We start from the raw sequence: 13,066 nt of genomic DNA, 5'->3' as shown, positions 1-13,066 counted from the left end.
GATAAGTTTTGCATCATTCATGCATGCAATGTAAATAATAATTAAGATTCTGGGTACCTTCTGTAGACTTTAATATCTAAACATTAAGATCTTGAATTTGCAAGAAGAGCAACAAAAGTCTACAAATCACTTAATTGACATTTGACACCAACGGCTAAAATTTAGGAGCCTTTGTTTGTATGCTTCTATTTTATCTTCAAGAGTAAAAATCCTTTCATTTTGCTTCAGGAGTTGTTTCAATTGCACCCTTTAAAATTAGAGCGATAAAGTATTAGCTTTGATTTGTAGTATTTCTTTTATGAGGGAGCATAAATTGTACTGTGTTTTAAAATCTAGCACATATTGTTTATTTTTATTTTTAGGAATAATGGATAATTAGTTCCCTGTGCTTTATTATTTTTGACAATTTTCCTTTAAATTTTTATTTGTTTATATTAATTTTTGCCTTTTTTTTATTGATATTAAATTATTTTTAATAAGAGATTAGTATGTGTATCACACATTCCATTAATGAGAATATAAAAGAATTTTTAAGTTTCCTCTATTGACTTTCTTAAACATTTATTCCTAAACTTTGATTTTTGATATTGAATCCTTTTATTTTAATTTTTAGCAACATTAGTCCTTAAAATTTATTATTTAAAATTTAAAAACATAAATCGTAAAAATTAATCATTATAATCTGATTTAATTTATTTATTATAATTAAGAATACTTATAAAATTAGTCAAACCATAAATCAATTAATAAAATGTACAAATACTAATGACAATTAAAATATTTATCATTATATATATATATATATATATATATATATATCGGAAGTTGAAGGTCCATTTAGATTCAAATTTTAAAAACTAAATTCTCTCTTATTTAAGAGATAAGGTTTCATTTGGCCCCAATATGTATCGTGTTGGGCTAAATTAGTATTTTTTTTTCCCTTTTTAAGCTAATTTAGTATAGAATTTATCAAAGTTCAATTTAATCTTTTTCTTTCTCTGAAAAACTCAGAGCGTGTAATAATGCACCATCAAGTCAAAATATTTTATTTATATAATTTTATTTTAAAACTGCATTATAGTATCTCTTTAATATTTTATTAGCATCCTTTTAATATATTTATATTCATTAAATATATTTTTTATTTTACTTTAATTATATCTTTATATATTTTAAACTGCATTTGGTATATTTTTTTGTATCTTATGATATATTTTTTGAAGTACATATTTTCATGTCATCAAAATATACTAGTTGTTATGAAAAAATACAATATCATTTAATTCACGAATACTAAACATGAAGATATAAAGTAAAAACGATACATCTATCTTATTTGACTGATTTTACAGTAATATGGGTTAAATCATATCCTAACGGTATTTTATAGGTATACTTTTTAATATCTTTTTTCGGATGAAATTTTAAAATTTAAATTCATAATAATACAAATTAAGATAAATAAACTTTTGGTATCTTTTAGATATAATTTTAATATTTTTTTGATAAAATCCTAAAAAAGTAAGAAGATCTAAAATAAAAACTATACTCACAATAATACAAATTAAAAATAATATTATTTTGATATTTTATAAGTATATTTTTAACATCTTTCTCTTTCAGTACTTTTTAGATAAGCTTTTAGTAACTTTCTTTTGATAAAATCCCAGAAAGAATAGAAAGATATAAAATAAAAATTGAAGTTATAATAATAGAAATTTTTTAAAAAATATCATTCGAGTATGTTGTAAGTATACTTTTGATATATTTTTTACGATAAAATTTTTAAAAAAATATACAAATAAATTTTTTTTAAGAAATAGACCGAAAACTTTCTTTTTTTACCATAAATGTTTTTCAGAAAACCGTTAAAATTCACCATAATGTCTATGGATTGGTGAGATAAGTTCAGAGTTAGGAGGACATCGCTTTAGAGCTTAAGCACTGCTAAATTATTTTCACCATTCATGGACTTTGAGAATAATAATATTAAAGTTTTTAATTTGTAATTTGTAATAATAAAATATTGAAACTTAAATTTTAGTATTACAAAAGTGTCGTAAGCTATTTAAAAAAAAAACTATTGAAATAATGAAATAGTGTGCTACATATGTAAAAATATTTATTTTTATTTTATTTATTTTTAGTTTATTTAATCATGTGACATTTATCTAATAAAATTATAAATTAAATTATTTTACATGTGGAGTCCACATTATTATTCTATAGCTTTTCTGCTTAAAAATAGAGATTATTGTGATACTAAAATTAAATTTTAAATAATTCAATACTATAAATTAAAATTTAAGAACTTTAGGGTTATTAATTTTAAAATTTAGAGATGAAGAGGTAATTTAGCCATATAGGACACATCGTTAGGAATCAGGATTGTTATAACCTAAGGATTTCATCAGCTCAGCTACTTGGTTTAGATTAGATTAAACTATATTTGACTTGCTTAGCACAATAAAAGGTGTAGATTAAACTGAAGAAACTTGATTCAATCTAATTCTTTTATATATTGAATTACTTAAGTACAAAGACTTATATAGACTCTTATTTACAAGACTCTTATTTCAATACAAATTAGGAAACTAAAAAATATGAACATATATGGAAGAAGATAAATACATGAGATATATACTATTTAGGAGACAAATAACAAATAACAAATCAAATCTCTTACACTCTCTCTCAAGTTGGTGCATATAGATTTTGCATACCCAACTTGTCTAATGCTCAGTAAAAAATTTTACTTGATACTACTTTGGTAAGGATATTGGCGAGTTGATCTTCAGATCGGACATGAGGGATTTTAGTTATTTTGGCTTCTAACTGCTCCTCAATAAAGTGTTTGTCTATTTCCATATATTTTGTCCGATCATGTTGAACTGGATTATGAGCTATATCACTTGCAGCTTTGTTATCACGATATAGTCTCATAGGACTAATATGTGGAACTCGGAGTTCATGTAGTAAATTATTGATCTAAAGTAACTCACAAACGTCTTTAGGCATTCCTATATACTCGACTTCTGCACTTGACCGAACTACGAAACTTTGCTTCTTACTTCTCCATGTAACAAGGTTTCCTTCAATAAAGATTGAGTAACCTGTTGTTGATCGTCTATCATCAATAGAACCAGCCTAATCCGCATCAGTAAAGTCCTCAACGGATAAAATTGTCCCTTTAGTGAACTTAATGCCTTTTTCTGGAGAAGATTTTAAATACTACAAGATACGAAAAACACTTTCATATGATCTTCACTTAGAGAGTGCATGAATTGACTTACTTTACTTAGAGAATATGCCAAATCCAACCTAGTATGAGCAAGGTACATTAACCGACCTACAAGTCTCTAATATCTTTCTTTTTTATAGAGACTTGATCGAAAAATATGTCGAGCTTCATATGTTCACTAGTAGAAGTATCAACTGGTTTACATGCTAGCATACCGACCTCTCTAAGCAGGTCCAAATTATATTCTTGTTAAGACAAAAATATACCTTGCTTAGATCGTCATACCTCAATCCCTAAGAAATACTTGAGATCACCAAAGTCTTTCATTTCAAACTCTTTAAAAATATAGATAAAAATATAAAAATAAAAAAATGAAAGGGAGACGTCATTTTTAATAGTTTAAAATTAGTAGCAGACAAAATCTATCGCTAAATTCATAGCTAAAGTTCAACAAAATGAACAGAAAAAATAAAAAGTGCGGAAATGCAACAATTTTGCCAACCATCGTTAAATCTAAAATAAAAAAAAAAAGTGTGGTTAATCTCTTTTGGCGACTAAATTTAAAATTCATCTATAAATTTGACTAAAAAAAATCAAGTGGCTTTATTTTTGTCAAGAATTTTAAATTTCATTGTTAAGCCATTGCTAATTTGATAAATATGGCGCCATATAGCACTAAATTTACCCAAAAAATTGAATATGCTATTCGACATCATTTCTATTTCATCATTAATCTATTTGTAAATTGCAGTTTTTGTTTTTTGTTATTTTTTTCGGTTGCTAATTAGTGATGATGAATACCATCCTCGCTAATTGCAGGATTTCTTATAGTGATTAAATATTTAGTTTGATTTTTAAATATGAAAAGGATAAAAATATCAATATAGTTGAAACTCAGAAGAGAAATCGTAATTTGCTCAATGATTAAGCATCACTTGTTCTATTGTCTCTTTTTTTGCCAAAAGATAGATTTTAGATTTTTTGTAAAGGCTAAAATAGCCAAATTATAAAGAGGAGTGAGAGTTTATTAAACTTTAATGGTAAATTATAATATATGAATTTCAGTCAATAAAGCTATGTGGTCTAATTCAGATATACATGTGTGAGCGCGTTAGACGCTGACGTGACTTGACGTGCGTCAGACGTTGACATAAAGTTTTTTAATAAAATAATTTATGTTCATTAAATTTGTACTAAATGTTTATTAACTTGTGTTCATTAAACATGTGTTGAATGTTCATTGTTTACACATTAAATGTTTATTAATTTAACTTTATTGCAAAAATATGTGTACCAAAATATAAATATTTATATTATAACTTTAGCTTGATATTTTTTTGGTTTGCTAACTCTTTAAGGACAATTTACATTATGTTTATACTATATATATTCGTCTGAATCAATTAATGAATATAATTTTCATTAATGACGAATATTCTATTAACAAATTAATGAATATTATGTCTATAAATTATGAATGTTAATATTAAAGAAAAATTACTATTACCCCTTGAAGTATGCCAAAATTTACAAGTCCAATCCTATATTTTTAAAAGTGAATTAGTACCCCTTTAATGTTTGTTTCTGTTAATTAATACCTCCTTCGATCTATTCTTTTTGTTAGTCAACTGATCAAAAGGTTTAATTGACTAAAAAAAGTTCAATTTGGTTATTGAACTTATTATCAAATATTGAATTCGTCCAAACTTAAATTGTTATTAAATTAATATTTAAAATTATTTTTTTTAGAATAATGTAAGTATCAAACTCATTCATAATAATTTAATTTAATTTTTAGTACAATATTTATAGTTCTAATTTCTTAACATAATGTTTTTAAACATAAAAATATAACATTTTAACATAATGCATTAACAGATCATGTAAAACTTTGTAATTCAAGTATATTAAGTAATCGAATGGACATAATATAATTACTTTGAGGTTCTAATTTACATAATAATTCAGGACACAATTATTATTAAATTTAATTATTAAAAGATACGACAATAATCAAGTTGGATAATTTGAGCATACAAATGCATCATACGTGAAATTCAACTTTGAATTTATAACGAGCATAAGAAGATAATGGAGAATATGCAACTTTTAAATTCTTCAAAATAATTAAATACTTTATTTTATTTTTCATCTTAATTATCAACTTAATTACAAAAAAAATTATTTTTTATAAAATATTACATCTAATGGACATTATCCATATAAAAAATAAATATTTTAGTACATGAAAATGAATAAAAAAATATAAATATGTATATAGTCTAATTAAAATATTTTAATATGCATCACATATACATCATAATGATAATGAATATTGAACAAAGTATTAATGAACATGCAATAAAATATTAATGAACATGCAAGACAATACTCGTGAACATTTTAAAATAGTGTAACTCAAACGACGTTTTTTCCGTTTAAAAATAAGATTCAAATGGGCTCCTAAATTTTGTAATCAAGGTCAAATAGGCAATTTTGACATTTTCGGTTGCACTCTCTGTATTAAGAAAATAAATTCAGATAAAAAAATAATTATAATTAAATTTAATAAACAAGTAATTAGCTATTAATATTAACACTAAGAATTATAAATTTTTAATAAATATTAACTATTTTTATTTTGCTTTAATATTTTTATTTTAAAAGAAATAGATAAATTGAGCTAAAATATTAAAAGTTTGAATGTAAATGATCACAGAAAAAGTAAAAAAGGGCTATCTAACTTTACTTGCAAAGTTTAGGGACCCATTGAACCTTTTTTTTTTCGTTTTGTTCACCAAAAACACGCTGCACATGTTAATAACCTCTGGTTTATAGGTCCATGATGCTACATGAACCGGGATCCATATGATATGAATATTCAACTTTAATCAAACCAAACAAAGGCAAATTTTCAAGTGGGCTTTATAGACCAACTAATGGGCCACCCAATTATAATCTATTCTAAAATAGAAAAACAAACATAAAATTAAAAGCCGGAAAATTACATATAGCCAAAACATTACCAAAGCTCGTCCATAGATTAAATAAGAAATTCTAATTTCTCATTTAATATTCTCATTCATAGAGGATACTTATCGCAGCTGTCGCTGTTGCTACAGTCACTGCTCTTTCCGGCCGCTAACATATTTTAGACTCTATATCACATAATTACAAATGCTTTTTGTCTTTTTAACCTTAGAAAATGCATTTTTTCTATTAAAAGAGAAATAACACGAAAGAAATCTCTAGAAAAAGCCCATAGTGGCAACATTAAAGTAAAAATATGATAATCGGACAAAAACAAAAAAAAAAAAATAGGTTGCTGCCGTCGGCCACCGGGTATTTAGAAAGAAGAGAGATAAAAGGCACACGAGAGCTTCATTCTCTTCATTATATTTTGCTACGTCCCTAGTTGCCTTAATATGGACCGTAACTTAAGTTATCTAAGATATAAGGCATATCAAATATAGCAAAATAAAAAAAATATATATGATAAGAGAGCATAGACATCAAATAGCATGGCAGTAATTGTCTTTACATTATAAAAATTGGGGACAGAGGAAGCAATCCCTACCCAGATTTGATTGTAAGGCCCCACAAAATGGTAGTGCTAACTAATACCATTGCAAACTGGTTTTCACATGAACATATATAATAATAATAATAATAATCATCATCTTTTCTACATCTTTCTCTATGGTCTTTTGTGCATGTTCTTCTGTTGGAGTTATGAGTGGCTCGATTTAATTATTTATAAAAGTGACATTAATGGATTCGCGCAATTTCTTTGCTACCAGCAAATTCAAAAATTTTAGACAAACTCGGTTTATCATGTCACTCATAAATCAAATTAGTTGTATAGTAATATATAATTTTATTTATTAATTATTATATTTTCATTAGTTGATTTATTTATTACCATTGATAACATGATATTAATTTAACCGTTAAATTAATATTTTAGTAATTAAGTTATTTCTTTTGTTCGGATTTCCAGTGTGGCTCACTCGTAGCATGAGTTGTATATAGGATTTTGAAGGTAACGAGCCATTTATATGGTCTAAGACTATTCTACTTCTTCTGGTGTAGAATTTTTGTAACATATTTGTCCATGTTGTGAATTCCATTATCTATTATGGATCGGATGTGATATATGTATGCGCCACAATTTTATTTTATTTTTTTACTTTAAATATGAAAAATACATTTTTAGTCCCCTGTATTTTTATAGTTTTTGACAATTCTCTTTTATATTTTTATTTATTTACATTGAGTCCTTGTATTATTATTTCTGTTAACATTGTGTCTTTATATTTTTATTTTTGTCAACACCAGACACTGTTAGTAAAATATTTTATTTAGTCCTTTGTCTTTTTAAATTTACCAATTAAATCCTTATGTTTTTTTTTATTTTATTAATCAAGTCCTTAATTATTTTGAACATCTTAAAAATAGCCTTACAAAAGAATAATAAATAAATTTATAAATTGAGTCAATATTTTATAAGGATGACTCATTATAATCTTTATAGAATATGTAAAATTAATTAAATTATTAATTATAAAAATTACATACAAATGTTAAATTAGATGGTTTTTTATCATTGTTTTATCAAATTAGCATATAAATAATTTATTCTTAATATACAACTAATAAATATATATATATATATATATATATATATATAATCTATAAAATTATAAAATAATTAAAATAAGCGTTCAACTTCAACCATAAACATTCTTAGTGTATATAAGAGTTTTAATTGGTCATTAGCATTTTTATATTTTATCAATAGATTAGTGATTTGGGTAGTTATTTAAATATTTTTAATTAAACAAAATATGCTAAACTAGATTATAATAAATATTTTATATTTTTTTGTTAACCTTGAAGGTAGGGGCCATGAGTCGGATCCGAATCGAAACTAAACCAATAAAAACTGAAAATAAGGTTGGGCTCAAATCGCCTCCAAAATTAGAGGGAACATATTTTTAAAATCTTCACTATATAAATATATAGTCTATTTATTAAATCTCTTTACACTTAGTCTCTAGAATTAATTATTTATTATCTATGATTTTTAATTGAAATCTAATGGTAAAAACTATAAAATAGGATACATTATTTTAATACTGTCAAAGCAATGTAAAAATCATAATATGGATTGCTAAGAATGACAGAACCAACAATGGATCATGATCTAAAAAGTTTTCAACTTAGACCCGGTTGGATTCAATTACACTTACTTTTACTTTCATTTTTTTTATTTGCATATTAATAAATTTATTCTTAAAATACCATTGAAATATATAAGCGTATATATTCTTAATTCTTTTTTACTTTGTTAGTGACAAATTTTAAATTTTATTTTGAAAAATGTTCAGTAAACCAGTCGGTTTTGAATTTTTTTTTTAAAAAATAGCTATTTGAGAGTCAGCAAAGGCCGCGGCCTGAATAACCCCTAAAATTGTTACAATTTTGTTGTTCAATCGTCAACTCATAATTTAAAAAGTCATAAATCTAAAATTAATTTGACAGTTAAATAAAAAAATTATGAGTTGTAAAGTGTTAAGTTCATATTATTAAACACAGATAATGTGATACTGATTTTTTTATAGTAATAAAAATAACTAAATTTTTTTGAATCAAACATTTTTAACAGTGAGATATCTTTTTCTTGTCATTGTAGCCACGTACCTCTTTTTTCTGAAAAAATAAACATACTAAAAATAGTAAAATAGTAAAATAGTAAAAGCACAGTATTTTTGGTATTTATTTACTTTTCTATATTTATCTTAATTCATATTAATCCATTTGCTCCCACTATTAAATTACCTAAACTCACTGTTGTTTGCTGAATATTTAAGTTCTTATAATATCTCTTAAGACTATTTTTTATAAATAACATTTAAAATTTTCACCAAGTTATGAAGCAAATTTTTGTTTATTTTCTCTTTATATTTTTTGTTTAACTGTAACATTAGCTGATATTCATATGACCAAATTTTAGTTAAAGAAAATAAAAAATTTAAAATCCAATGGTTGTTTTTTTGCTTTTTTTTGTGAGTATCGAATCATAATAATCTTAGTGCACGATACATAAGACCAAGTTTTTGATGTTACTTATACACACATTAAACTAATACTACTAACCAAATCGAAATTTAATTCAATTTTATACAGAATTTAATTCTGTTTTGATATATTATTTTTTTTAAAAGAAATTAATTTTTCAATTTTTCAATTTAATTCAAGAACCAACCGATGCTTCCCTTAGCCCCATTCGCATTGAATCGGCGTCCGCCCCTGATTGATCATGATAAGAGAAACAACTTTTCTTTGTTTTATAAGGATTTAGTCTTCCCTCGTTATCATCACGACCTAAGCTAAGCATATCTCATACTGCAACCAAGAATTGTCTATATATAAATCATGATGTAATAGTCAATGCATGTAAAAATGCTAAAATTATTACCAATTGGCAACTTGTTGTCAAGTGTTCAGTCAGTTATAGATCAAAATATCATCTCAGTGCATGCATGCGCCTGTCATTACCCCCTGAAATATGGTAGTTGAAAATCTCTTATTTATTTGTTTTTGTCCAATGATGGGCTCGTCTACCCAACCACTCGTATACTTTTCATGGTAAAACACATAAGAGACACTTTTTCCCATGCATTCTCATATTGGAGATGTCTGTATAATATAATTTATTCTGTAGAATATAATTTAAGCATGATCACTTATTTGAACATTGGTCTAATTTGATAACCTACCCTTTTAATATGAGCAGTGCAAAGTTATACTTAGAGCAATCATGCACATTGCTTAAGTAGGAAAAGAGAGATGCGCTAACTTATGTGACTGCTACTAAAATATGTGCAAGGGCTCCCTTGAATGGTGTAATTCTTCCCTACTTTAGTCTAAATTTACTGGGGCTAAACTTTTATATATGATTCGATTTATCTACAGCTATTCAAATAAATATCTAAGAGAACAATTCCATTATGATTTATTTTATTCCAATTCCATTATCCCAACCATAAAATCGAATTTCGAATGATTAATGTGAAGCAAACTCACCAGCCGAATTGGCTAACAAACCCAGATCGATTAATTAATTAACTGCTATCAGAAGTTAGGATCAAGACAATGCAAAACCGAATTTCTTGAATTGATATTTAGGATCAACTAACTGTTCTTTCGGAAAAATACTACAATACCATATGACTGTAATATCAATTGAAGAAATTCGGGTATGTTTCTCACATGCTATTAGAAGTTGGGATCAACTAACTGTTTTTCCGGAAACAAATTTCCATAATCATTCATGTCGCCCTTCGCCATTACACTTGATCAGTGAGCTACCGGTGTACGGCCCGCTGTTTTGAGCTTTAATAGTTTTATATATATCAGACATGAGCAAAGCCATGTGACTAATGTGATGCTAGCTTTTGGGTCCCCGTCACAGAAAACCCTAACCGCTATACACAATCTACTGAACAAAGTATGGCACTCCACGTTCTCTAACGGAAACCCTATATAAATACACAAACGCACCGAAGATCTCTCCAGTACCATTCTACTTCCAGCTAGCTGCTTCAGGATTTTCACTTCTTATCATACTTAACTTGGAATTTCATATCATGGGTATTCGCTTGCTTTCCATGTTTCCAAACGTAAAGCAAATACTGAAAGGTAAATCTCTTCGAAACCATCAGCAGCAGCATTCAGAAGTACCGAAAGGGCATCTAGCGGTTTACGTTGGAGAACAGCAAATGAAGAGATTTGTGGTACCAATATCGTATTTGAGTCATCCTTCATTCCAAGATTTGCTTAACCAAGCTGAAGAAGAGTTTGGTTTTGATCATCCAATGGGTGGCCTTACTATTCCTTGTAATGAAAATACTTTCCTTGATCTCACTTCTAAGTTCCATGCCTCGTGAAGAAAAAAAAAACAAAAACAAAAAGAGAAGAGAGCAAATTAATACCTCTCATAAAACTCGCATTTTATTGGGATTTCTTCTTCTTCTTTTTTTTTCTTTTTTTTTTTTTTCTCTTTCTTCTTTCTTACTACTACTGGTCACTCATGTACATTAATTAAAATTTTGGAATGAGATTGCGTAGATCGTGGTTAGTTCGTAAGAGTTTGTCAATTGTTCCTTCGCCTTCCTGTGACCATTTCAATAATTTTAGGTTCTTGAAATCTTATGTTATCTTTTATCAAAGTTCACTGAAGTTGGAACTCGACCTTAAAAATTTTAGTAATGGTAAATTAAATCTCATTGAATTGGAAGTTTCTCCTTAATATCTATTCAATCATGAAATATAGTGAAGAAGAATGTATTAATAGGTTTAATGTTTTAATATTCTTATATACCATATTTGGCAAATCCTAGACTACTTATATCAAGACCTAAAGATTAGAGTTTAAGACATGGAAGATTGTTATCTAGGCTTGGTATACACACCACAATTAATAGGAGAATGCCACATATATATGAATGTTTTACACTTTGGTATTGGATAATTGACACATATTTCATCATTTAAAATTAATGAATATGTGTTGATCATCTATCAATTTGGTGTATAAGTGGAGATATATACCAAACCTAGCTAAGAATTTCCTTAAGACAATATCCTAATTGTCTCTCTAGGAATCATAGTGGTGAGTAAATATTTATGAAAAATTCTTGTCTAAAGTTAATGCATGTTCTCAGTTATAGATCAAGCAAATAAATGATTAACACATATTTATTAGTTTTAAATAATAAAGTATTTTTAATTATCTAATATTAAAATATAAAATATTTATAATACGTGTTACTCTCCTATTAATTATGGTATATATACTAAATATTTATTTACTGGAAAGAAATTAGTGGCCTACCCTTAGCATATATCTATTTGTGCACCAAAACTAATCAAATATTTGACACTTGATAAAAGCATAACCAATTTAACTTTTTGAGTTGTTAGGCCATATTAATTGGTTATATATGTTGGACAACATATCTGCTTTTCCTATTTTTTTGATATCAGATCATATCAATATCAACATATAGGGTTGATTTTATAATTTAAATTGATAGATTGAAATCAATATATTTGTTTCTATAATTTACTTATTATTTTGTAACATAAGACCCTATTATAAGAACCTATCCGATCATTTAAACACAAATTAAATTAAACATTGACATTTGACATTTATTAAGTGTTACATATTAAGTGTTACATTTGACATTTGACATTTGCAGTTGATTGATTTATGTATTATTATTAACTGCCATAACTAAAAATCAATTAATACAAATAAAACAAATAATACAATACGATTAATTTATCTATATTGATAAATTGAGTCTGCTTAAACATATTAATTAACTGTTAATTGGATGCAATTAAATGTATAAACGTTAGGTGACCAAATCCAAGAAGCCTCGTATATGATGTCGTAGGCAAGGCCTGAGGTTTGAATATAATTAGTCATAATCCAGCCCACTAGCATCCATTTCTTTTTCAAAACCGATCGAATCCCGACTTTGTTAAAAATTTCATAATATATGTAATAATAATTTATTAGTAATTAAAAATTGAAAATACATGTATTTATGATTGTAAAATTAGTATAAAAATCAAAATAATAGCATGAATTTCTTTCCATTTATTACTATATTTTACAAGATAAGACAGTATTTATATTTTTCAATATAACTTCTTGTTTATTTTCAAAAACTTTAAATATTTATATTTATTTGTCCTTTATTCCTCTAAAATTTATATATTATTATACAATTACTCCTCATTCTAATA

General features: G+C 26.0%; 1 protein-coding gene across 1 annotated transcript; it reads left to right on the top strand.

The window, feature by feature from the left end:
- Positions 1-10,654: 10,654 nt before the first annotated feature.
- Positions 10,655-11,392, top strand: LOC107262112 (auxin-responsive protein SAUR21-like). The gene has a single exon (XM_015725865.2). It carries the CDS (start codon positions 10,894-10,896, stop codon positions 11,191-11,193), a length of 300 nt encoding a protein of 99 aa, XP_015581351.1. The 5' UTR covers positions 10,655-10,893; the 3' UTR covers positions 11,194-11,392.
- Positions 11,393-13,066: the final 1,674 nt, after the last annotated feature.

Source organism: Ricinus communis, chromosome 8, assembly GCF_019578655.1.
Source record: "Ricinus communis isolate WT05 ecotype wild-type chromosome 8, ASM1957865v1, whole genome shotgun sequence".
Taxonomy (NCBI): domain Eukaryota; kingdom Viridiplantae; phylum Streptophyta; class Magnoliopsida; order Malpighiales; family Euphorbiaceae; genus Ricinus; species Ricinus communis.
The sequence above is the reverse complement of the archived record's forward strand: the minus strand, read 5'-3'. Positions and strand labels throughout refer to the sequence as shown.

What these genes read in the sequence shown, in the direction of transcription:
- LOC107262112 (XM_015725865.2), top strand. Translation starts at nt 10,894, where the DNA reads ATGGGTATTCGCTTGCTTTCCATGTTTCCAAACGTAAAGCAAATACTG.